The sequence below is a fragment of the Geotrypetes seraphini genome, chromosome 1 (genome assembly GCF_902459505.1).
Source record: "Geotrypetes seraphini chromosome 1, aGeoSer1.1, whole genome shotgun sequence".
NCBI classification, from domain to species: Eukaryota; Metazoa; Chordata; class Amphibia; order Gymnophiona; family Dermophiidae; genus Geotrypetes; species Geotrypetes seraphini.
In genome coordinates, this window is record NC_047084.1 from 454927725 (window position 1) to 454955404 (window position 27680).

General features: G+C 45.8%; 1 protein-coding gene across 7 annotated transcripts in view; it reads right to left on the reverse strand.

The window, feature by feature from the left end:
• Window positions 1-27680, reverse strand: part of HUWE1 (HECT, UBA and WWE domain containing E3 ubiquitin protein ligase 1) — a 779197-nt gene that overhangs the window by 486097 nt on the left and 265420 nt on the right. For all 7 annotated transcript variants that reach the window (XM_033921870.1, XM_033921880.1, XM_033921834.1 and 4 more), the window contains 2 exons: window positions 9017-9208; window positions 8635-8851 (listed from right to left, as the gene is read on the reverse strand). In XM_033921870.1, coding sequence (XP_033777761.1) covers window positions 8635-8851; window positions 9017-9208 — 409 coding nt within the window. The remainder of the gene's footprint in view (window positions 1-8634; window positions 8852-9016; window positions 9209-27680) is intronic.

A 27680-nucleotide genomic window follows, 5' to 3' on the forward strand; every position in this document is an offset into this window, starting at 1 on the left:
TGCTTTAAAACCACAGGCTTGCACTGCAGGGAACGGCGACAGAGAGCAGGAGAGTCCGGGAGCAGGCAAGAGAGATCTGGGCTGGGCTGAGCCCTGACAACAGTGACAGGAGGCTGTTTCTCCTGTCACTACTGTTAGGGTGTGCGCATGAGCGGGGATCGCTCTAGCCGTGGGTTGGGGGGCGTGTTAACGATCGTCCCCATTTGAATGCATGCCCTTACTGAATTGGTCGGCCAGCATGCAAATGGAATCAGATCACACTGTTGGAGGTTTAGTGAATCTTGGCCTCAGTCATTATGGGGGTAGTTTTGTGTGTACATGGAGGAACTCTATTATAAAGGAATTTAGGTCGACAGAGAAGGGATGTGACTAGCACTGTGGTGGGTGATGAGCGGGAGTATTTGCTTTAAAATTGTTGTATGTATGTTTGTGGCTAATTTTAGTATCTTTGAAGTGTATTGTTGTCCTTTTACCAATTTGTGTCTTCAATAAAAATATTCAGCTATAAATATAACACAATGATTAAAAATTTAATTCTTCACAATTTTATTGGAATTAACAGAATGCAACTTCCTAGAATTCTGTACTGGATAGTGAGAAAAGCACAGTTACTTACAAAGAAAACCACCAGAAGACTAAAATTGATTCAAAACACAGCCGTCCGCCTCATTTTCGGCTTGAATAAATGGAAACACATCACTCCTTTCTACCACCAACTACATTGGCTACCTTTAGAATCCAGAGTCCTCTTCAAGTTCGCCTGCTTCTGCTACAAAACAGTATTTGGTCTATCACCAAGATATCTCTCTCCCCACTTCACTATTAATTGCACCAATAAGAAATCCCGCAGAATTCAGCTGTTCGCCTTCCCCTCCCTAAAACTATGTCAGCTCAAAAGATTCCTCGACAAAACCTTCGCCTTCCAGGCGGCTAAGCTGAACCCTTGGCTAGCCCAAATGATGCTCGAGGCCCCAACCTACCTCGACTTCAGAAAACTTCTCAAAACATACCTATTCTGCGAACAGGACCCTTAACCCTCATTCCCCTGCAATAAACCACCTCCTGCCCTTCTTTCTATTCCCCTCCCCTCCTTTGGCTCTCCCTCCCTCTTTCCTTCCCAATCCAACCTTGTCGCTGCTTGTAACTCTGATAAATTTCTGCTAAAATGTTCCAACATTTCCTTCCTCGTTGCTTGTAACTCCGACAAAATGTTGTAAATCCGTGTTCAGATCGGATCTTAATTAATTGATGTGAACCACCTAAAACTCACTGGGTATGGCGGTATACAAGAACAAAATAATAATAGTAACAGTTGTTATCCAGGGACAGCAGGCAGTTATTCTCACATATGGGCGACGTCATCCACGGAGCCTGGATGCGGACAGCTTATAGAAACTCAGAAGTTTTGAGTCTGTCGCACCGCGCATGAGCGAATGCCATCCCGCCCAGCACAGAGCGAATCTCCTCAGTTCAGATGGCTAGCAGAGAAGCCAACCAGAAGAGGCGGGTGGGTTGTGAAAATAGCTGCCTGCTGTCCCTGGATAACAACAGTTATGGTAAGTAACTATGCTTTATCCCAGGACGAGCAGACAGCCTAGTCTCACATATGGGTGACCTCCAAGCTAACCAGAATGGGATGGTGGGAGTGTTGGCAATTGAGGAAAATAAAGTTTGAATTACTGTCTGGCCAAACTGGCCATCTCGTCTAGAGAAAACATCCTGACAATAGTGAGAAGTGAAAGTATGAACCGAAGACCAAGGAGCAGCTTTGCAAATTTCCTCAATAGGAATAGATCTGAGAAAAGCTACTGAAGCTGCCTTGGTTCTGACTTTGTGGACTGTGATCGACTCTATAGATACATTCCAGCTTGGACATAGCAAAAAGAGATACAAGCAGCCATCCAATTGGAGATGGTACGCTTAGAAATTAGATGTCCCAACTTGTTCGGATTGAAGAAGACAAAAAGTTGAGGAGCAGATTTATGTGGTTTGGTGCGTTCTAAGTAGAAGGCCAAAGCACGTTTACAGTCCAGAGTATGAAGAGCTGATTTTCCAGGATGAGAATGAGGCCTTGGAAAAAACACTGGAAATACAATAAATTGGTTGAGATGAAATTCTGAAACTTCTTTAGGTAAGAATTTAGGATGATTAAGGAGGACCACCTTGTCATGTTGGAAAACTGTGAAAGGTGGATCAGCAAATAAAGCTTGCAGCTCCCTGACTCTTCGAGCAGATGTGAGGGCAATGAGAAACACCACTTTCCAAGTGAGATATTCCGTAGACATTGGTTCAAATGGAGGCTTCATTAACTGAGCAAGAACACTGAGATCCCAAACCACTGGAGGCAGTTTCAGAGGAGGTTTGACAATGAAAAGTCCTTTCATAAAATTGGAAACCACCGGATGAGCAGAGAGGGGTTTCCATTCAAAAGGCTGATGGAAAGCAGCAATTGCACTGAGATGGACTCTGATAGATGTAGACTTGAGGCCATAGGTAGATAAGTGCAAAAGATAATCCAGAACAGAAGATAAGGAGGAATCTTAAGGCTCCTTGACATGAGATTCACCACATAGAAAATCTAGTCCATTTTTGGTGATAGCACTGTCTAGTGGCAGGCTACCTAGAAGCCTCTAAAATGTCTTGTACAGGTTGAGAAAACTGAAGAGGAGTTATGTTGAGCGGTACCAAGCTGTCAGGTGTAGAGACTGCAGGTTGGGATGAAGTAGAGACACTTGACTCTGTGTAAGCAGAGATGGAAAAACTGGTAGAAGGTATGGCTTCCTGCTGCTGAGTTGAAGTAGAAGGCAGTACCAAGGTTGTCTCGGCCACCGAGGAGCTATCAGAATCATAGTGGCATGATCGTTCTTCAGCTTGACTAGAGTCTTGAGGATAAGAAGGAATGAAGGGAATGCATACAGGAAGATATTTGTCCATTCCAATAGAAAAGCATCTGCCTCGAGGCGATGAGGAGAATATATCCTGGAGCAGAACTGAGGCAGTTTGTGGTTTTGGGGAGATGCAAACAGATCTATCTGAGGAGTTCGCCACTCAGAAAAAATGTGATGAAGAGGCGAGCAATTGAGTGTCCATTTGTGAGGTTGCAGAAGATGACTCACTTTGTCCGCCAAACAGTTTTTCGCCCCTTGGATGTAGACAGCTTTCAGGAAGGTATTGTGGAGGATTGCCCAATCCCAAACCTTCTGAGCTTCTTGACAAAGAGAGAGAAATCCTATTCCTCCCTGTTTGTTGACATAATACATGGCAACTTGGTTGTCCGTCCGAATGAGGACTACCTGGTCGTGAAGATGTTGAAAAGCTTTGAGAGCATTGAAGATCGCTCTGAGTTCCAACAGATTGATACGACACTGACGATCCGTGCAGGATCGATGGCCTTGAATATGGAGACCGTCGATGTTAGCCCCCCAAGCGTAGGTCCAGGAATCTGTCGTGAGGACCTTCTGATGAGGGGGTGTCTGAAACAGTAATCTCTGGAGAGATTGGAAGAGAGCATCCACCAGTGGAGAGACTGCTTCAACGAAGGAGTGACTGTAATGTGTCAAGAGAGTGGTTTGCAAGCCTGCGTCCACTGAGGAATTCTGAGGTAAAGTCTGGCAAAAGGAGTCACGTGAACAATCGAGGCCAAGTGACCGAGTAGTACCATCATGTGTCTTGCTGAAAGTGAAGGAAGGGAAGAAAGACACTTTGTGACACAACTGAAGAAGAGCATCCAGACGCTGTTGAGGAAGGAATGCTCTGAGTTGGACAGTATCCATAAGAACATAAGCCGTGCCTCTGCTGAGGTCCATCATGCCCAGCAGTCCGCTCACGCGGCGGCCCATCAGGTCCAGGATCTGTGTAGTAGCCCTCTATCTATACCCTTCTATCCCCTTTTCCTTCAGAAAATTGTCCAATCCCTTCTTGAACTCCAATAACGTACTCTGTCCTATCACTCCCGTTGGGGGGTTCATAGACAAACCCGCCGAAGACAAAGGCGCGCTGACAACTGAGCGTAAGACGGAAGCGTGCGCCGAAGGAAAAGAGTGTTTTTAGGGGCTCCGACGGGGGTTTTTGTGGGGAAACCCCCTCACTTTACTTAATACAGATCGCGGCGGCGTTGTGGGGGGGTTTGGGGGGTTGTAACACCCCTCATTATACTGGAAACTTAACTGGTTCCCTGTTTTTAGGGAAAAAGTGAAATTTTCAGTAAAATGTGGGGGGTTACAACCCCCCACATCCCCCACAACGCGGCGCGATCTGTATAAAGTAAAGTGGGGGGGTTCCCCCACACACACCCCGTCTGAGCCCTTTAAAACAGTCATTTTCTTTGGCGCGCGGCTCCGCATTGCGCTCAGTTGTCTGCGCGCGCCTTTGTCCCAGCGCGCTTTTGACTTGACAACCCCGTTGGGTTAAGAACTTCCTAGCATTGGTTCTGAATCTGTCCCCATTCAATTTTTCCGAATGCCCTCTCGTTCTTGTAATTGTCGAAAGTTTGAAAAATCTGTCCCTCTCCACTTTCTCTATGCCCTTCATGATCTTGTAAGTCTCTATCATATCCCCTCTAAGTCTCCGCTTCTCCAGCGAAAGCTCCAAAATAGCTCTGTTGAACTGCAGATTATAAAAGGGCTGAAGGTGGGATTTGGGGAAGTTGATCTCGAATCCCGAACTTTGTAGGAACCACGTAGTTCGTTGGGTCGCTACAATAACTCCTTCCTGAGATTTTTTTGTGTCGCTACAATAATCCCCTGAGATGTTGAATCTTTATGAGCCAGTTGTCTAGGTATGGGAACACCTGAAGACCATGGTTTCTTAGAGCTGCTGCTACCACCACCAGGCACTTGGTTAACACTCTTGGAGATGATGCAAGGCCGAAGGGTAGCACTCTGTATTGATAATGCAGATTCTCCATCCAAAATCTGAGGTACTGACGGGAGGCTGGATGAAATGGAATGTGAGTGCGAGTGCAAGCCTCCTTGAGATCCAGAGAACATAACACCAATAGTTCTGATCTAAAAGGGGATAAAGGGATGCCAGGGACAACATGCAAAACTTTTCTTTGACCAAAAATTTGTTGAGAGCCCTGAGATCCAGTATGGGTCGCAGATCACCTGTCTTCTTCGGAACTAGGAAGTAACAGGAGTAAAACACCTTGCTTTGCTGTTCCAAGGGAACTTCCTCGATTGCATGGAAATTAAGCAGAGCTTAAGCTTCCTGAAAAAGGGCAGTCTCGAATGGACTGGAAGGATACTCTCTTGGAGGAAACTCTGGTGGAATTTGAATGAAATGAAGAGAGTATCCTTCTCTGTTAATTAACAGTACCCAGAGGTCAGTTGTAATGGACTTCCATCAATGGTAAAAATGATGGAGACGGCCTCCTACGGGGAGAGGAGAGGATAAAGGCAGAATGATGGAGATTACGCTCTGTTTGAGACAGTCAAAAAGGCTGAGCAGCCTTAGGTGCAGCAGAAGGCTGAGGTTTCTGCTGCTTCAGCTGCTCTTGTTTCTTGGGAGGTGCTCAAGTGTAAGGAACTGCCCTTGGAGAATAACGCCTCTGGTAAGATGGAAGAGGTCGAGAAGGCTTTGCAGGAGCTGGCTTAGGCTTTGGTTTGACAAAAGACGCAAAAGATTTTTCATGTTCAGACAACTTCTTGGTAGCAGCCTCTATGAATTCATCAGAGAGGTCATTGCCCTCACAAGGAATATTAGCCAGATGATCCTGAAGATTGGGATCCATATCGATGGTGTGAAGCCAGGCCAGGTGGCGCATCGCTAACGAGAATGCAGTGACCCTGAAGGCAAGTTCAAAGGCATCATAAGATGACTTAAGAAGATGCAACGTGAGTTGCACCAAGGTAGCAGTGACTTGTTGGAACTCCAAATGTCTATGTTGTTCAAGGTTTTTTTGTAAAACCTGGAAGTATATCAATCAGGTACTTAAAGGAAGTAGTGAAAATAAAATTATAGTTGAGGACTCTGGATGGCATCATCAAATTCTGATAAAGGCGACGGCCAAATCTGTCCATGGTCTTACCCTCTCTTCCAGGAGGTACTGTGGCATAGACCCTGGAAGGATGGGTCCTCTTCAATGAAGATTCCACAAGAAGGGATTGATGATATAGTTGTGAATTCTCAAAGCCCTTGCAATGTAGAGTTCTATACCTTGATTCCAATTTGGCTAGAACAGCAGGTATAGCATAAGAAATCTCCAGATTTTGTTTGAAAGTTTGAGACAGAAGCCTTTTAAGAGGAAGTTTGAGAGATTCTGCAGGAGGTCAAGGCAGATGCATTTCCTCCAAATACTCCTTAGAGTATTTAAAACCAGCATCCAATTTAATATCCAAGTCGTCAGTCAGTTGACGGAGGAAGGAGGAAAAAGACAATTGATCCGCCAGAGCATGGCCTCGAGAAGGACTTGATGACCTCGAGGCGCCTCGAGTAGAGAATGAAGGCGAAGCCTCTCTGGAGTACTGGTAGCCTAAAGAATAGACAGACTGGGACGAGACAGTGGAAGCAGCTGAGTCCTCGGGGTCTGCGATTGGTGTCCTCAATCGAGGAGTTGGAGACCTCGAAGAGCTGGAAGGAGGCCTGGACGAGGAAGGCTTTTCACTGGAAGAAGATCTGCGCTTCGCTGAATGTCTCGATGAGAGCCTCGATCGACGACAAGAATGCTGCCTGGAAGCAGGTCTCATGGAAGATCGAGGAGACTTTGCCTTATGCCTGGAAATAGGCAATGCTGCTGGTGAATGAATAGGGCTAGAAGCTGTAGATCGAAACCCCATAGACTCAGTGGTTTGGATCAAGGAATCTCGAAGCACTCCCAAAGCCTCGGCTCCTTTTATAGAGTGTGAAGATTCCAATCGAAACACTCGCAAAGACCCGACTCCTTGCATAGAGTGTGTAGATTCCAGAGCAGACACTCGCAAAGACTCGACTCCTCGCACAGGCAGGGACTTGACCTCGTGTGAGACTGCTGATTGCCCAGGCTGGACTGCAGGAAACAGAGTTGAGGCAGGATTGTATTTGCTCAGTAACTGAACAAATTCTTGCTCTAAAATGGTCTGGATAGTAGTCTGCAATTGTGAATAAGAGTCTGAAACTGGACCACTTGCTGAGGCTAAAGGCTCTGAGGTGGCAGGAGAAGCATGCTTCAACTTGGAGGATTGATGCTTGGATATTTTGAGGACCACCGCAGGAATCTTCTGCTTAAGTATCTGACCTGAGGGAAGCTCAGGGAAAGATAAGACAGGTGTACTTGAGGCCAGACGATCCAAACAAGGAAGATCTGATGAGACTCGAGGTTGGAGTAGTGGAGACAGGAGGACACCCCGATGAAGGCTTGACTGAGTTAAAAGTCGAGGTTGTAGCTGAAGAGTCCATCCTAAACAGCTTTTTCACTTGAATCCAACGACATTTGAAGCTTGAGGTTGAAAGGTAGCACAGCGCGCGCACGACTTAGACTATGGTTAGGCCCGAGACAGCGGTGTGGGTCCATGAGGGAAATCGCACGCTGACACTGGCTACACTTCTTGAAGCCCGTGACTGGCAGGAACATAGAAGGGAAGCTAGCCACTGCGATGTCGAAGCCTGCAGGTTGTGGGCGCGTGACCCACCCCTCCAGTCAGTCAACGAAAAAATTAGTTAATTTATTTATTTTTTTTTTATATAAAAGAAAAGGAAAAACACAGTAATTCAGTAATAAGAAATTAACACACAAACCGCGGTGAAGAGAAGGCATGAAGTGAACAAAGTTAAGTGCAGAGCGTCAAAGACAGACTTCTCAGCTCCGCAGAAAACTGAGAACTGAGGAGAGGCGCCTTGTGCTAGGCGGGAAGGCACTCGCACATCTGCGGTGTTGCAGACTCGAAACTAAGTTTTCTACAAGCAAGACTGCTTGCAAGGCTGTCCGCATCCGGGCTCTGTGGATGACGTCATCCACATGTGAGAATAGGCTGCCTGCTTGTCCTGGGATAATAAGAAATATGAAACAGAACCTCTGTGAGGAAAGGATAAACAAGTAAGGACTCTTCACATTTCAGAAAAGTTATTTGTAAAGAAATGAGATGTCTATACAAATTCAGGAGTGGGGCACAATAGGCAAATGTGGAACAGTTATTATCAATTTTAAATAACCATTCAACAAAATAATTTTTTATTTCACTTAGCACTCAAGTGAACTATAGATTTTGTTAGTATAAAAAGTTCAAGTGAACTATAGATTTTGTCAGTATAAGGCTTTCATTGCTATTAGCCATAAGGACTCAGGAAAGCCACAATATGTCTGGATATGAAACAGAAAATGAAGACAGAAAAACAATATGGCTTATCTAGTCTGCCTGACCATGCCATCTACTATCCATACCTCACCCTCTCATACCAAGCTTTCTTAAATTCAAAAATACAAATATGAGCAATAAGGAATAGATCTACCTAGGATCTTGATGGGTACTTTTATCCTGGATTAGCCACTGCTGAGGAAATGATATGAGGCATGATGAGAATTTGGTCCCACATTTCCACTTACAGAAGAAAATACTGCTTTGTGAGATAAAAATGACTCTACATGGCCTCCTCTGAGAATATAGTCCTCAAGATTGGCCAACACTCATACATACCTGTCAAGATTTCTAAGAAACTTACCGAAATCTAGGGGTGGGTGTGTAAGGCGGAGGCTGCCAGGACAGGCCCTTAGTGAGGAGTTTGGTCAGAGCGGAGGCAGTTAATCTGGCAGCAGGTGTTGGGGCAGTGGTGGTGCTAGCAGCATGGTGACTTCTTCGTTGGCGCACAGGCGAACCAACACACAGTTTCACCAGGAGTCCAAAGAGCTCAGCAAGTGCCCGACCCAGCCTGGAAGAGGCTTAAATAAGCAACATCAAACAGATTTGAATCAGTTTTACTGGGAGCTGTTTCATCATACAACAGAATACTGGTTACAACTGAATATTAACAAGAGCAGTAAGACTCCCCCTCTCCTCGGTCCAAAGGGCAACAAAGAAGAGAATTCTCAGACATAAACACTCACCAGACAGTAAGGGTTTAATCTGTTTGATCCTGGCTGCCATGGCTGGAGTGATTTTGGATTTTGCTTTAGGGTCCGAGGTGCTGGGTTCATCTGTTTCCATAGGTGCTAATGTATCCCCATCCAGTCCGATGCCCTCCAGTAAGCCTGTGGCAGAGGACTCCAAATTCCCTGCTGTACATTCTAGCTCACTATCTGTATAACGAACACAGGAGTACAGGTTTGATACGTTTATTTTATTCACAGGACCATATCATCCCCTACCCCCAAGCCTGCACCACACAAATACGTTATACCATTTAACAATCCTATATGTTTTTATGTTATTTTCTTAATCATATTATACCACACTTCTAAACAACAAACCAAAGCAACTTAAATCATCAAAAAAAAAGATAAGAAGGCTAGGGAAAATAACCCTACAGCATCAAACATTACATATCTCAAAGCTCTCCTCACTTCCATTTACCAAAAGCTAGGGAAAGGAGAAGAAATTAGGTTCTTACCTACTAATTTACTTTCTTTTAGCTTCTCCAGACCGGTATAGCACAGTTACTCACCATAACAGGTGTTATCCAGGGACAGCAGGCGGCTATTCTCACATATGAGTGATGTCATCGACAGAGCCCGGATGCGGAAGCCTCGCAAGCAGACTTGCTTGTAGAAACTAGAAGTATCAAGTTGAACGCACCATGCATGCGCCTTCCCGCCCAGCGTAGGGTGCGTCTCCTCAGTTCAGATAGCTAGCAGAGAAAACATCCAGGGGAAGTGGGTGGGTTGTGAGAATAGCTGCCTGCTGTCCCTGGATAACACCTGTTACGGTAAGTAACTGTGCTTTATCCCAGGACAAGCAGGCAGCCTATTCTCACATATGGGTGACCTCCAAGCTAACCAAAATGGGATGGTGGGAGTGTTGGCAATTGAGGAAAATAAAGTTTGAAATACTGTCTGGCCAAACTGGCCATCTCGTCTAGAGAAAACATCCAGACAATAGTGAGAAATGAAAGTATGAACCGAGGACCAAGTAGCAGTTTTGCAAATCTCCTCAATAGGTGTAGATCTGAGGAAAGCTACTAAAGCTGCCATTGCTCTGACTTTATGGGCTATGACTCTACTGTGTAGGGGTAATCCAGCCTGGGCATAGCAGAATGAGATACAAGCAGCCATCCAGTTGGAGATGGTACGCTTAGAGATCGGATGTCCCAACTTGTTTGGATCAAGAGACACAAAAAAACGTTGAGGAGCAGTTCTGTGTGGTTTGGTGCGTTCCAAATAGAAGGCCAAAGCACGTTTACAGTCCAGAGTATGAAGAGCTGATTCTCCAAGATGAGAATGAGGCTTTGGAAAGAACACTGGATTGGTCGAGATGAAATTCTGAAACCACTTTAGGGAGGAATTTAGGAGGACCAACTTCTCATAATGGAACACAGTGAAAAGTGGATCAGCAACTAAAGCTTGCAGCTTACTGACTCTTCGAGCAGAAGTGAGGGCAATGAGAAACACCACTTTCCAAGTGAGATACTTCAGATGAGCCGTAGACATTGGTTCAAATGGAGGCTTCATCAATTGAGCAAGAACAACATTGAGGTCCCAAACCACAGTAGGCGGTTTAAGAGGAGGTTTGACATTGAAAAGTTCTTTCACGAATCTGGAAACCACTGGATGAGCAGAGAGGGGTTTCCCTTCAATAGGCTGATGGAAAGCCTCAATTGCACTGAGATGGACTCGGATGGATGTAGACTTGAGGCCAGAAGTAGGTAAGTGCAAAAGGTAATCCAAAACAGAAGATAAGGAGGAATGTTGAGGCTCCTTAACATGAGAAAAACACCATGTGATAGCATTGTCTAGTGGTAGGTTTCATAGAAGCCTCTAAAATGTTTCTGACAGGTTGAGAAAACTGAAGAGGAGTCATATTGAGAGGTACCAAGCTGTCAGGTGCAGAGACTGCAGGATGGGATGAACTAGAGATCCTTGACTCTGTGTAAGCAGAGAAGGAAAAACTGGTAGAAGGTATGGCTCCCTGTTGCTGAGTTAAAGTAGAAGTTGGGGGAGGGTACCCACTCATGTACTAGCGCAGTAAGTAATTTTCCAGGAGAGGTGAATCGACACTCCATTTCCGAGACCGAGGTAAGTTCACACAGCAAAAAAAAAGCTTATAAAAGCCACTCAAACTCAGGCGGGAAATTCTACACAGGGTCTTAGCAAACATAAAGTATGGAGGGCTATGTATGTTAATGCACACAGCTTAGGCAATCGAATTCTAGAATTAGAGACAGAGATAACGAACGCCGACCTCGATGTAATAGCGATATCTGAGACTTGGTTCACAGACTCACATGGGTGGGACATGGCTATACCAGGATACAACTTACTTCGTCGGGACAGAGAGGGAAGAATAGGGAGTGGGGTAGCACTATACACTAGAGATAACATCAAAGTCACTAGAATCATAGATGTCAACTACACCGGGGAATCACTCTGGGTGAACCTGGCCAGAGGAAACGAAAAATGCTTGTATCTGGGTGTGGTATACAGGCCCCCAAAACAGCAGGAAGACAGGGATATGGAACTAATCAAAGACATTGAGAACATCACTCTTTGACTGGGTTACAAGGAAACTGGATATGGGGAAGTCTCTGGACGTCGTGTACTTGGACTTCAGCAAAGCTTTTGATAGCGTCCCGCACCGCAGATTGTTCAGCAAGATGACTTCGATGGGATTGGGAGTGACAATGACGACATGGGTCAATGACTGGTTAAGCGGTAGACTTCAGAGGGTAGTGGTTAACGGTACCCCCTCCAATACATCGGAGGTGACCAGTGGAGTGCCACAGGGATCGGTCTTGGGACCGATCCTTTTCAACATATACATAAGAGACCTGACTCAAAGGCTTCAAGGTAAAATAACACTAATCGCCGACGACGCCAAACTATGCAACATAGTAGATAACAGCACCTTGCCCGACAGTATGGAACAGGACCTGCTCTTATTGGAGTGTGTGGTGCAGTGGTTGAAGCTACAGCCTCAGCACCCTGGGGTTGTGGGTTCAAACCCCGCGCTGCTCATTGTGACCCTGGGCAAGTCACTTAGTCCTCCGAAGCCCCAGGTACGTTAGATAGATTGTGAGCCCACCGGGACAGATAGGGCAAATGCTTGAGTACCTGATTGTAAAAACCACTTAGATAATCTTGATAAAAAACTTGAAACTTGAACATTGGTCCTCGACTTGGCAGCTAGGCTTCAATGCTAAAAAATGTAAGGTCATGTAAGAAACCCGTGCAGAACTTACACTCTAAATGGTGAGACCTTAGCTAGGACTAGGGCAGAACGTGATTTGGGAGTAATCATTAGTGAAGACATGAAAACTGCCAAGCAGGTGGAGAAAGCTGCATCCAAGGCTAGACAAATGGTGGGATGCATCCGTAGAGGTTTCGTCAGCCGGAGGCCCGAAGTCATTATGCCCCTGTACAGATCCATGGTGAGACCTCATCTTGAATATTGTGTTCAATTCTGGAGACCACATTATCAAAAAGATGTGCGGAGAATCGAGTCGGTTCAGCGAATGACCACCAGGATGGTCTCAGGACTCAAGAACTCCCATATGAGGAAAGACTGAGTAAGCTGCAGCTATACTCGCTCGAGGAACGTAGAGAGAGGGGGGACATGATTGAGACTTTTAAATATATCACGGGCCGCATTGAGGTGGAAGACGATATCTTCTTTTTAAAGGACCTTCGACCACAAGAGGTCATCCGCTGAAAATCAAAGGCTGGCAGTTTCATGGCGATGTCAGGAAGTATTTCTTCACCGAAAGGGTGGTCGATCATTGGAATGAACTTCCATTGCAGGTGATTAATGCCAGCAGCGTGCTCGATTTCAAAAAGAAATGGGATATGTATGTGGGATCTCTAGCCGGGTGAAGTCTGGGGGTGGGTCATTAGCGTGGGCAGACTTGATGGGTTACAGCCCTTTTCTGCCATCATATTCTATGTTTCTATGGAGTATCAAGGTTGTCTCGGCCACCGAGGAGCAATCAGAAACATGCTGGCATGATCGTTCTTCAACTTGACCAGAGTCTTGAGAATGAGAGGGAATGGAGGGAATTCATAGAGGAAGAGATTCATCCATTCCAGAAGAAAAGCATCTGCCTCGAGGCGATGAGAAGAGTATATCCTGGAGCAGAACTGAGGCAGTTTGAAGTTGTGGGGAGCTGCAAAGAGGTTTATCTGAGGCGCTCCCCACAGTGAAAAAATGTAATGAAGAGGTGAGGAATAGAAAGTCCACTCACGACGTTGCAGAAGACAACTTAAGTTGTCCGCCAAGCAATTTTTCACCCCTTGGATGTAGACAGCTTTGAGGAAGGTATTGTGGCGGATTGCCCAGTCCCAAACCTTCAGAGCTTCTTGGCAAAGGGAGGCAGATCCCGTCAATCCCTGTTTGTTGACATAATACATGGTGACTTGGTTGTCTGTCCAAATGGGACTACTTGGTCGTTAAGATGCTGAAAAGCGTTGAGAGCCTTGAACATCGCTCTGAGTTCCAACAGATTGATGTGACATTGACGATCCGTACTGGTCCAGTGTACGGAGACCATCGAGATGAGCGCCCCAAGCGTAGGACGAAGAATCTGGCGTGAGGACCTTCTGATAAGGGGGCGTTTGAAACAGCAAGCCTCTGGAGAGATTGGAAGAGAGCATCCACCAAAGGAGAGACTGCTTCAAAGAAGGAGTGACTTATGTGTTAAGAAAGTGGGTCGCAAACCTGCGACCACTGAGAAGCCTGGGTCCACTGAGGAATTCTGAGGTGAAGTCTGGCAAAAGGAGTCACTTACACTGTGGAGGCCATGTGACCTAGTAGTACCATCATGTATCTCGCTGAGATGGAAGAGCGGGAAGACACTGTATGACAGAGTTGAAGGAGAACTTCCAGACGTTGTTGTGGAAGGAATGCTCTGAGTTGGATAGTATCCAGAAAAGCTCTGATGAATTGTAGATTCTGTGAGGGTTGAAGTTGGGATTTGGGAAAGTTGATTTCGAATCCCAAACTTTGCAGGAACCACATAATCCGTTGGATCGCTACAATAACCCCCTGATATATGGAATCTTTGATGAGCCAGTCGTCTAGGTAGGGAAATACCTGAAGACCATGCTAATATCATTACCAGGCACTTGGTGAACACTCTGGGGGAGGAAGCGAGGCCAAAGAGTAGCACTCTGTATTGAAAATGCAGATTCCCCACCCGAAATCTGAGATATTGACGGGAGGCCGGATGAATGGGAATATGAGTGTAGGCCTCCTTGAGATCCAGAGAGCATAACCAGTCGTTCTGCTCTAGAAAGGGATAAAGAGATGTCAGGGACAACATTCAAAATTTTTCTTTGATTAAAAATTTGTTGAGAGCCCTGAGATCCAGAATGGGCCGCAGATCGTCCATCTTCTTCGGAACAAGGAAGTAACGGGAGTAAAAACCCCTGTTCTGCTGTTCCAAAGAAACTGGTTCGATGGCATGGAGACGAAGCAGAGCTTGAGCTTCCTGAAGAAGGTCAGTCTGGGATGGACTGGAAGGATACTCTCTTGGAGGAAGCTCTGGTGGAATCTGAATGAAATGAAGAGAGTATCCTTCCCTGATAATGGACAGCACCCAGCGGTCAGATGTAACTGTCATCCAACGGTGGTAAAAATGATGGAGACGACCTCCTATAGGGGGAAGAGAAGTCATAGATAGAACGGTGGAGGTTATGCTCTGTTTTAAACAGTCAAAAAGGCTGTGAAGCCTTAGGGCAACAGAAGGTTGAGATTTTTGTTGCTTTTGAGGCTGCTGCTTCTTAAGAGGAGGGCGAGTGTAAGGATCCATCCTCGGAGCAAAACGCCTCTGGTAAATGGGAGGAGGACGTGTAGACTTGGCAGGAGCTGGCTTTAGTTTAGGTCTGACAATAGAAGCAAAGGATTTTTCATGTTTAGACAATTTCTTGGTGGCTGCCTCGATAGATTCATCGAAGAGGTCATTGCCTGCACAAGGACTATTACCCAAGCGGTCCTGAAGATTAGGATCCGTATCAATAGTACGAAGCCAGGCAAGGCGACGCATTGCTATAGAACAAGCAGCCGCCCAGGCAGACAACTCAAAGGCATCATAAGACGACTCAAGTAGATGTAATCTGAGTTGTGATAGAGAAGCGATGAATTCCTAAAATTCAAAATGCTTTTGAGTGTCTAAATAGGTAAGAAATTTAGGCAAAAGAGCAATGAGGAACTCAAAATAGGTGACAAAATGGAAATTATAATTGAGGACTTTAGAGGACATCATAGCATTTTGATAGATGCGACGTCCAAATTTGTCCATAGGTTTCCCTTCTCTTCCAGAAGAAACTGTAGCATAAACCTTGGAAGGATGGGATCTTTTTAAAGAAGACTCCACAAGTAGGGATTGATGAGAAAACTGTGAATTCTCAAATCTTTTAACAATGGAGAGTTTTATATCTGGAGTCCAATTTTCCTAGAACAGCTGGAATTGCATAAGGAGTCTCCAGGCATCTGGTAAAAGTTTGAAACCAAAGGTTGTGAATAGGAAGCTTAAGTGACTTTGCTGGAGGGTGAGGAAGATGCATGACTTCGAGATACTCCTTAGAGTATTTGGAACCAGCATCCAGTTGAAGGTTCAAGTCCACAGCCATCTGACGAAGACAAGAAATGAAAGATAGCTGATCCGGAAATGCTTTGCCTCGAGAAGGACTTGAGGTTGTCAAGGCAGCCTGGGTCGAAGATGAAGCTTCAGCTGGAAAAAAGGCCTCAAAAGAATAGGGAGACTTGAACGAGGCTATGGAAGCCGCTAAGTCCTCGAGGCGTGGAAGTGAGGACCTCGAACGAGTCGTCGGTCTAGTAGAAGTAGGTGTAGATCAAGGCTTAGTTGAGGAAGGACGCTCCTTAGAAATAGAACTATGCCTGGAAGGATGCCTCGATGAAGGCCTCGATCGTCGGTAAGAACAGTGCTTGGAAACAGATCTCGAAGATCGAGGAGCCTTCACCCCGGAGACGGAAGCAGCCGATTTCATCAAAGAATGGATAGGACTGGAGGCTGTAGATCAAAGCTCCAGAGGCTTGATGGAGGAACCTCGATCCACTCCCAAAGACTCTACTCCTTGTATGGAGTGTGAGGATTCCTGCCGAGGCACTGGCAAAGAATCTGCTCCTTGCTTCACGTGCTTAGTTGCCAGACCAGACACTCGCAGAGACTCTGCTCCCTGCATAGAGTGTGTAGACTCAGACTGAGGAATAGGAAGAGAATCGACCTTGCGGGAATCTGCAGAATGCCCAGGCTAGATTAGAGTAGCTAGCTTCGGTCCCATTTTGGTGAGGAACTGAACAAATTGCTGCTCTAACATGGTCTGGAAAGAAGCCGTAAAGATGGATCCGCGTCTGAAACTGCACCACCTACCTTGGCTGAAGGTTCCACCAAGGCAGTGGAAATGTGCTTCGACTTAGAAGTCTTAGGCACCTTAAGCACTACCGGTGGAACTGTCTGCTGAGCTATCTGACCTGAGGATACAGGGGAAGATACAGTAGACGTTGTTGAGGAAAAAGCCGCTGCAAACGAAGAAATTCTGATGAGGCTCGAAGTCGAAGCAGTGGAGGCAGGAGGGCCCTCGGTCGAAGGCGAGACAGAGGTCGGCTTTGGAGTCGAAGAAGTGGACGAATCCATCTGGAAGAGCTTCTCCACTGAAAGTAAACGACGTTTAAGGGCTCGAAGTTGAAGAGTAGCACAGCGTTCGCACGACTTCGGATGAGGCACCTGGTGTGAAGGTCCGTGAGAGAAATCGCACATTGACACTGGCTACACTTCTTGAAGCCTGTCGCTGGCCGGGACATAGAAGGCAAAACAGCCGCTGCAAGGTCGAGCGGCCTGCCCCGGCAGCCGAACGGAAGAAATAAAAGATTTTTTTTTAGACTAGAAATAAAATAAAGAAAGTACGAACAGCGATGCATGAAGAAAAACAACACAAACCGCGGTGTAGAGAAGGCACGAAGTGAAAAAGTTAAACACAGAGAGTCAAAGACGGACTTCTCGGCTCCGCGGAAAATTGAGAACTGAGGAGATGCGCCCTACACTGAGCGGGAAGGCGCTCGTGCATGCGCGGTGCAGTCGACTCAAAACTTCTAGTTTCTACAAGCAAGTCTGCTTGCGAGACTTCCGCATCCAGGCTCCGAAGTCACCCATATGTGAGAATAGGCTGCCTGCTTCTCCTGGGATAAAGTATCTTACAAGCCGGGGGGGGGGGGGGGGGGGTAGTATATATCTCATCATGACCAGCAGGTGGAGACAAACGAAACTGTGGAATAGTACATAATAGGTACCTTCCCCTATTCCTATCAGTCTGCCGAATAGCCAAGCAGAACGAAGAACTGGAAACAGAAATAAACAAGACTCCGAACAGGAGTAACAACTTACATATCCAAATGCTGTTGGAAAATGCAAAGGAGAGATCCCAGCAAGAAAATGTCTCCACAGCTTGCCAGCAGAGACGGAACGAGGCTACTTGCAAGCAACATCAAGAGAGATGTTGAGAGGCTTTTAAACTAGAAAGAAGGGGAAAGCCGACAGTCGACTGAGAGAGAGAGGATACCGTACAGGAAGATAGAGGAGAAGACTCACCAGATCGCAAGCAAAACAGACCAAAAGGGACACAAGAAGGAAGAACATACAAGAAGGGAACAGACTGCAAACTCAAGTGTATGTACACAAACGCATGGAGCCTTAGAAATAAGATGGGTGAATTAGAAGCTGTGGCACAAAAGGATAACGTTGACATAATCATCATCACGGAAACATGGAGGACTGAGGAAAATGTATGGGACACGGTGCTACCAGGATATAAACTATACCGCAGAGACAGAGTGACTCAAAAAGGAGGAGGCATGAGTGATCAAGATGGCCGCAGCAGACTAACTGAGAGCGTCTCTCCGGATCGCATCAGTATTCTTACTTTTTTTTCCTGTTTTGGTGGCTTTCCGGCCCGATTTCCTGCTCCGATGACGAAGAGAAGGGGCAGGAGCGCAGCTGACGCCTCGCCACGCTTGGATCTGCCCTCTCTCAGTAGAATTGATACACTCTTGCGGCGGATGCAGGGAGCAGCGTCCTTGGTGTCGGAGGGCAGCCCGCTGGGAGCACCTGGACAGAGCGAGGCTGGGTTTGTCTCCCCAGGGCTTGATACCACACTTAGCCCCGACACAAGAGCCCCACCTCCGTGTCCTCGGTTAAACAGCTCCCCAGGGGTAGAGGAAACCCCGGAGATAGGGGAGGTCCTCCATCCAGAGGCAGACAACTTCAATCTGGAGAGAGTGGTAGCAGTGCTCCCTGGCCAGGGAGTAACTGTAGAAGAAACCGAGCTAGGACAAGCAACCGGAGTTGGATTCCAGTCAGAATTAAGTCAGGACAGCATTCCCTTGGATGGTGAGCATTTTTTCACTCAGCAAAGGTTTCCTATTTTGGAGAAACCCGCACAAGTGACTCTAGACTCTCTATGGGATTTGATAGCAAATTTTACACAAACCATAAGTCCCAATTGCCAATATATAGAAGGGAAATTAATTCAACATACTAAAGAGCTGAAAGATTTAACAACGGATTTACCTTTCTCAAAGACCACGATTCAAAAGCATGACCAAGAATTGTTAACTTTTAAATATGTACAAGAGTCTCTAATTAAAGATAACATTAATCTTAGGAAAAAAGTGGAAATACTCAAAAATAATTCCAGGAATAATAATTTGAGATTCATTAATTTTCCTAGAGTAACCACTGTCACTCCTAGGGAAATGTTAAGGAGATATTTGACTGAAATTTTGCAAGTTTTATGTACCAAATAAAGAAGGGACTCAACCTCAGCCAAATATATCGGATTCAAGACCACTGAATGTTTCTGAAATTTTAGAAACATCAGATAGTGAGACAGCAGTACCTTCTACAAAGGTAGTGACTTTAGCTCTTGCAATGGATAAAGTATGGTTATTGAGACTTTTCTTCAAAAACAAACAGAAAGAGTTTCTTGGATGTAGAGTACAAATGTTTCCTGATTTTTCAAGAGATACTCAAAAGCGTCGTAGAGAATTTCTACTTTTGAAATCTGGAGTCACTTCTTTGGGAGCAACGTTTTACTTGAAATATCCTTGGCAAGTGTATCATTTGTTACCATTCAGTCAAATATGTTTTTTTTTGAATCCTACCAGTTAACTGCTTTTCTGGCCTCACATCAACTGGATAAAGAAGAATCATCTATAGCTCTATAATTTATTTAACCAGCTCCTTAATCTCAGTTTTGTTTGTAAGAGTTTAACCTTTATAATTTTCTTTTTTTTTTTCTCGCTTATATAATCTTGGATCCTTTTTTGTGGACTTGAGTTGGGATAGTTGAAAGAATTTTCTTAAGTTTATGTGATTTATTTTAGATACAAATATATTTCACTAACCAACTTTCTGTACAAATGAATACTTGAAATATATTTAAATAAATGCATAAAAAAATAAAAAATAAAAAAGGAGGCGGCATTGCCATATACGTCAAAGAGGGGATTGAATCTACTAGAGAGAACGTGCCACACTAAACGGTTAAGTTAGAGTCTCTATGGGTCAAAATTCTAAGAACAAATGGGCCAGAAACTAGGATCAGCATCTACTACCAATAACCCAGGGCAGTCTGAGAAAATTGATGGGGAAATGATGGATGAGATTAAACGCAACTGCAAGGGAGGCAATGTAGTTATCATGGGCGACTTCAACTATCCGGGGATAGACTGGAACCTTGGCACCTCAGGCTGCGCTAGAGAGACCAAGTTTCTGGATGTTGTAGGTGATTGCTTGCTGGAACAACCTGTCAAGGAAAATACAAGAGGAAACTCGATTCTGGACTTAATTCTAAATGGACTGCGAGGACCGGCATAAGGTGTAGAAATAGAAGGAACGTTGGGAAACAGCGATCACAATATCATCCGCTTCAACCTGGACGCAGGGGTGAAACATCGGTCTAGCACGACGGCCACAGCACTGAACTTCCGAAAAGGGAATTACGAAGGGATGAGACGCATGGTGGGGAAGAAGATTAAGAAGAGCATGAACAATGTAAAAACGCTAGAACAAGCTTGGTCCCTTTTTAAGGTTACGGTCACCGAGGCGCAGAATCTATATATACCACGTATCAACAAGGGATCCAAGAAGAAAAAGGAAAAAAAACTGGCGTGGCTCACTGTAGAGGTAAAGGAAGCAATCAGAGGCAAAAAAAACTTCATTTAAAGGAATGGAAAAGGTCAAAAACTGACAAAAGCTGGAATAAGCACAATCATCAATGCAGGTGCCATAAGGCAGGAAAAGGGGCCAAAAGAAACTACGAGGAATCTTCAAGCCGCTCTTTCGATATATTAAGGGGAAAACGACCCGCGAAGGAAGCGGTGGGACCGTTGGATGACCAAGGAATAAAGGGAGCGCTAAAGGAGGAAAAGCAATCGCTGACAAACTGAACACATTTTTTGCGTCTGTATTTACCAAAGAGGATATACACAGCATACCGGAACCCATCAGGCTATATGCTGGAAACGAAAATGGGAAACTGACAGGGTTAACGGTCAGTCTAGAAGAGGTATGCAGGCAGATTGATAGGCTTAAGAGCAATAAATCCCCGGGACTGGACGGTATCCATCCGAGGGTCATCAAGGAACTGAAAGGGACTATAGCTGAATTGCTTCAGCTAATAGCCAATCTGTCGATCAAATTGGAAAAGATTCCAGAGGACTGGAAGGTGGCGAATGTTACGCCAATCTTCAAAAAAGGTTCGAGGGGAGACCAGGGAAACTACAGACCGATGAGTCTGACCTCGGTACCGGGAAAGATGGTAGAGGTGCTGATAAAGGACCGCATCATTGATCACTTCGCCCGACACGGTCTTATGAGGACCAGCCAGCACGGTTTCAGCAAAGGCAGATCTTGTTTGACAAACTTGCTGCACTTCTTTAAGGGAGTAAACAAGGGCGACCCGGTTGACATTGTATATCTGGATTTTCAGAAGGTGTTTGACAAGGTTTGCATGAACGACTACTTCGGAAAATTGCGAGCCATGGAATCGAGGGTGAAATTCTCACGTGGATTAAAAACTGGTTGCAGCATAGGAAACAGAGAGTGGGGGTAAATGGACAATACTCGGACTAGAAAAGCTTCACCAGTGGGGTGCCGCAGGACTCGGTGCTTGGACCCGTGCTCTTCAACATCTTTATAAATGATCTGGACATAGGTACGACGAGTGAGGTGATTAAATTTGAGGACGATACGAAGTTGTTCAGAGTAGTGAAGATGCAGGGGGATTGTAAAGATCTGCAACATGAGATAATCAGGCTCGAGGAATGGGCATCAACATGGCAGATGAGGTTCAACGTGGATAAGTGTACAGTGATGCATGTCGGTAACAAAAATTTAATGCACGAATACAGAATGTGTGGGGCGGTACTTGGAGAGACCGCCCAAGAAAGGGACTTGGGAGTTCTGTTAGACAAGTCAATGAAGCCGTCCGTGCAATGTGTGGCGGCGGCGAAAAGGGCGAATAGAATGCTAGGAATTATAAAGAAGGGGATCATGAACAGATCGGAGAAGGTTATCATGCCGCTGTATTGGGCCATGGTGCACCCTCACCTGGAGTACTGCGTCCAGCACTGGTCGCCATACAAGAAGGACATGGTACTACTCGAAAGGGTCCAGAGAAGAGCGACTAAGATGGTTAAGGGGCTGGAGGAGTTGCTGTACAGTGAAACATTAGAGAAACTCGGCCTTTTCTCCCTCGAAAAGAGGAGATTGGGGGACATGATTGAAACATTCAAGGTACTGAAGGGAATAGACTTGGTGGAAAAGGATAGGTTGTTCACTCTCTCCAAGGTAGGGAGAACGAGAGGGCACTTTCTAAAATTGAAAGGGGATAGATTCCGTACGAACATGAAGAAGTTCTTCTTCACCCAGAGAGTGGTAGAAAACTGGAACGCTCTTCCGGAGTCTGTCATAGGGGAAAACACTCTCCAGGGATTCAAGACCAAGCTCAACAAGTTCCTGCTGAATCGGAATGTACGCAGGTAGGGCTAGTCTCATGCCGCTGGTCTTTGACTAGAGGGCCGGGCGCATGAGCATGAGCGGCCTGCTGGGCACGATGGACAACTGGTCTGACCCAGCAGCGGCAATTTTTATGAACCGAGCCACATGTGCTGTTCTTCAATTTTTCCCGGCCCTAGAAAAATACTAGAACCCACAGAAAAAACAAAATCTGTACGCGTAACAGCCAAAAGAAGAACACGACAATGGACAGGATGGGGTCTTAACGGTCTGGAGAAGCTAAAAGAAAGTAAATTAGCAGGTAAGAACCTAATTTCTCCTTCTTTAGCACTCTCCAGATCGGTATAGGATCTTATAAGCAGGACATACCAAAACAGTCCCAATCATGTGTGGGACCCCCGAAGAGCTGAAACCAGAACACGCTCACTAAACACCGCGTCCAGACGCGCTTGAATGTCCACATGATAGTGTCTGACAAAGGACTGCAAGGAATACCAAACAGCAGCCTTACAAATATCCACTGGAGGCACTAACGAAGACTCAGCCCAAGACGCTGCTTGATCCCGAACGGAATGAGCCTTGAGAAATTCTGGAACAGGCTTTCTCTGAAGAAGATATGCGAAAGCAATAGTTTCTTTGATACAACGTGCAACGATAGCCCTAGAAGCACCATCCCCCTGACGAGGACCCACAAAAAGGACAAACAGATGATCCAATTTCCTGAACTCCTGTGTCCTCTGAACGGAAGAGCGAAGAAACCGACAGACATCTAGCTTGTGCAACTGTTCCTGCTCAGAAGAACCCTCCTGACTACCCAACACCAGGAGAACCAATGCCTTGACAAGAAAAGGAGAAATACCTTTGGCAGAAAATGAACAGGCCTCAACACTACCCGATCCCTAGAAAACTCCAAGAAGGGAGACCTACAAGAGAGAACCTGCAGCTCCAAAACACGTCTAGCAGAAGTAATTGCCACCAAGAAGACCGCCATAAGAGTAAGGTCCTTCAGCAAGCAAGCTCCCAAAGCTCAAAAGGGGGGAGCGCACCAGCCCGGACAAGACCAGATTCAAATCTCAAAAGGGAACAGACAGCTGCATGGGAGGCTTGAGCAATTTGGCTGCCCGCAAGAAGCAAATAACATCAGGAATGGTAGTCAGCTGCTGACCTCGCAACAACCCATGAAAGGCCGACAAGGCCACCAGCTGAACCTGGAGGGAAGACCAAGCAAGGCCCCCATCCAGGCCATCCTAAAAGAATTATAAGATATTAGGCAGGGAAGCACGAAGAGACCACTCCAAGCGCCCCACACCAATTCTCAAAGATACACCAAACTCGCACATAAGCCCGAGATGTGAAAAGTCTCCCGGAGCACAAGAGGGTGGCGATCACTTTATCTAAATACTCCTTGCCTAGGTGTCTCCTTTCAAGAGCCAAGCTGTAAGACAAAAGGGACCCAGATCGAACATGGGAATGGATCCCTGAGTCAGAAGATCGGGCGAAAGAGGCAGAGGAAGAGGATCCGACACCAGATGCTGCACCAGATCCGCATACCATGGACATTGGGCCAATATGGAGCGACGAGAACCACCAGGCCTGGGTGACGAACAATGTGGAGAAAAACTCTGTGTACCCTCTGCAGCCATTAGTGGTCATACAACAGCCCCTCCATTGGCCATGATTGAACCAGAGCATCCAGGCCCTCGGCCTGACCGTCTCTGCGATGACTGAAGAAGCGGGGTGGTTTGGTATGACACTCGTGGCCATCAGGTCCATGAGGGGCTGATTCCAAAACTGCACTATAAACTGAAAGGCCACATGGCTTAGACACCACTTTCCGGGATCTAGCACGTGATAACTGAGGAAGTCCGCTTGAACATTCTTCACTCTGGCTATGAGGGAGGCCAAGATGTCCTGAAGGCGAGACTCTGCCCAAATCATGAACAGAGCCATCTCCTGCGCCACTTGAGTGCTCTTGGTGTCTCCCTGATGATTGACATAGGCCACCGCCGTGACATTGTCCGACAGAATCCTGACTGACTTGCCTGTCAAAAAGGAGCAGAAGGCTAACAGCGCCAGCTCAGTCCAGCAACAAAAAGGGACAAAAAGTCCTAAACAAATTCCAACAGCCCTACCAAGGGAGATGGGTACAGCTCACACCTGCTGGAGACTGAGGTAATTAGGGAGGAGTCACATGATATTTACAGTTCCAAAGTTTTGTCTCAGTCTCCACCTGCTGGTCATGATGTGAAATAACCCGCTTTTAAGATTAACTTTTGCCGGTCTGGAAAGTTGCTAAAGAAGCTGTAATAGCAATGAGATGGACTGATAGTAGACTTGAGACCAGTATCAGACAAATGGAGAAGATAATCCAAGATCAACTCCACTGATAAGGAAGTTGGATCATAAATGATGACAACGATGGAGACACCAGGAAGAAAACCAAGTCCAACTTTGTTGATAACACTGTTGAGTGGCCAGTTTCCTGGAGGCGTCAATAATAGTGCGCACAAGCTTTGAAAGATGAAATGAAGTCAGCCCGAGAGATTCCAAGGTGTAACGATTGCAGGATGGGATGAAAAAGAATTTGTTGATTCTGTGTAAGCAGAGTAGGAAAAATTGGAAGAGGTACTGGCCTCCTAGTGTTGAGTTGAAGTAGAAGGGAGAGCCAATGTTGTCTGCTATGAGTATCATGATGTTTCCAATAACCAGGGACAATGTAACAATGAGAGTCAGAAAAATAGCTAGACTGCAATTGAAGAGACTGACTCAAGTCAATTAAACCTCCAAAAAGAAGGACTCGTATGTACTCAAACTTAGCTCAGAGGCATGTAACTCTGAAGAGAGGGAGGTAACCCTCTCTTGGAAAAAGAGTTGTATATCCAATCATAGCATAGTGGTTTGTAAAAACGAGTCCAACTAATGAGAGTAGATATAAATTGTAAACTGTATTCAGCACTTAATTGGAATGACTCACAAAATTTTCAAACGTGCAATAGTAATGATTGCATTCAGGATATGCTAAAAATTTTTACTTAGCTTGTATGCACAAAGTACAACTTTCCAGGGTCCCGACGCGGCCCCGTTTCGGCGTCTGCTTCAGGAGACCCCGCCAACCGAAAGTGGATGTTATCAGAAAAAATCACACTGAATGAAGTGCTTTAGCTGTGCTCGATAAAAAATTGAAAAGGTTCCACGCACAGCTAAAGCACTTCATTCAGTGTGATTTTTTCTGATAACATCCACTTTCGGTTGGCGGGGTCTCCTGAAGCAGACGCCGAAACGGGGCCGCGTCGGGACCCTGGAAAGTTGTACTTTGTGCATACAAGCTAAGTAAAAATTTTTTAGCATATCCTGAATGCAATCATTACTATTGCACGTTTGAAAATTTTGTGAGTCATTCCAATTAAGTGCTGAATACAGTTTACAATTTATATCTACTCTCATTAGTTGGACTCGTTTTTACAAACCACTATGCTATGATTGGATATACAACTCTTTTTCCAAGAGAGGGTTACCTCCCTCTCTTCAGAGTTACATGCCTCTGAGCTAAGTTTGAGTACATACGAGTCCTTCTTTTTGGAGGTTTAATTGACTTGAGTCAGTCTCTTCAATTGCACATGAGTATCATGATGGCTGATTCCTGCTTGAGTTTGAACAAAGTTTTCAAGAGGAGAGGAGTGGGAGGAAACGCTTAGAGAAACATCTGTGTCCAATCCAGGAGAAACATATCCGCTTCCAGTTGGTGAGGAGAGTAAAGTCTGGAGCAGAACTGGGGCAATTTATAACTGTGGGGAGCCATAAACAAGTCCACCCGAGGAGTGTCCCATTGTGAGAAAATGGACCAAAGGATCGTCGAGCTGAGTGTCCATTCATGAGACTGAAGAATTCTGCTGAGGTTGTCTGCCAAGGAATTCTGCTCGCCCTGTATGTAGACTGCTCGCAGAAAGATTGCGGGCGGTCACCCAAAGCCAAATCTTTTGAGCCTCTTGACAAAGGGGAAGAGAGCCCATGCCTCCTTGCTTGTTAATGTAGTACATTGCTACTTGATTGTCCGTGCAGAGGACTTGATCGCTCAGATGATGTTGGAAAGTTTTCAATGCATAAAACATCACTCTGAGCTCCAGCAAGTTCATGTGAAATTTGCACTCTATGGCAGTCCAATGACTTTACGTCTGAAGACCGCTCATGTGCGCTCCCCAGGCGTACTGAGAAGCATCCATTGTGAGCACCTGCTGATGAGGAGGAAGATGGAAAAGGAGACCTCTGGATAGATTGGAGGAGGTCATCCACCAGTGGAGCAACTGCAGAAGAGATGAGGTTACAGAGATATTCTGCGAGAGCGAATCTGTCGCCTGAGACCACTGAGAAGCGAGGGTCCACTTAGGAGTGCGAAGATGCAGTCTTTCAAGTGGGGTGACAAACTATGGAGGACACGTGGTCCAGGAGAACCATCATGCGCCTCACCGAGATTGTTTGGAGATGAAACATCCGCTGAAAGAAATTAATTAAAGCGGTTAGGCGATCTGGAGGAAGAAACGCCTTCATAAGAGTAGTATCCAGAATAGCCCCGATGAATTGGAGAAGTTGAGTCAGCTGCAGGTTGAACTTCGGGAAATTGATTTCGAAGCCCAAGGCTTGAAGGAAAGAAATGGTGTAAGTCATCACCAGAGCCACCTCTTGAGACGATGAAGCATTGATCAAGCAGTCGTCCAGATAAAGGAACACCTGAAGATCGGAAGATGTCATAATGCCACTTTATAGAACAATGGTCAGACCACACTTGGAATATTGTGTCCAACACTGGTGTCCATACCTCAAGAGGGATATAATTCTGTTGGAGAAAGTGCAGAGGCGAGCCACAAAACTCGTCAAAGGAATGGAGCATTTGAGCTACAAAGAACGACTCGGGAAACTGGGACTGTTTACCCTCGAGAAGAGAAGACTGAGAGGGGATTTGATAGAAACTTTTAAAATATTAAAAGGATTTGATAAGATAGACCAAGAAGCAGAAATGCTAACATTTTCAGATGTGACAAGGACAAGAGGTCATAGCCTGAAACTGAGTGGTAGCAAGTTTAGGACAAATCTCAGGAAGTTCTGTTTCACTCAGCGAGTGGTGGGTGCTTGGAATGCACTCCCGGAGGAGATTGTGGCGGAGACTACGAATACTGGGATTCAAGCGCAAGTTGGATGCACACCTTCTTGCATATCATATTGAGGGATACGGTAAAGTCGGGTCTCCAAAAAGGAGTACCTAATTTGGCGGCCGCATGTGCAGAGCACCGGACTAGATGGACCTCGGTCTGATCCGGTGAGGGCATTTCTTATGTTCTTATGGAGACCTTGAGATTGGAGGGCTGCTTCCACTACAATTAAGCACTTCGTGAAGACTCTGGAAGAAGATGCCAGGCCGAACGGAAGGACTTTGTACTGGTAGTTACGGTGACTGATCTGGAATCAAAGGTATTTCTTGGAAGCCGGATGGATTGGTATATGTGTGTAGGGTTCCTTGAGGTCCAAAGAGCATAGCCATTCATTATGAGCCAACAGGGGATAGAGAAGGGCCAGAGAGAGCATTCAGAATTTCT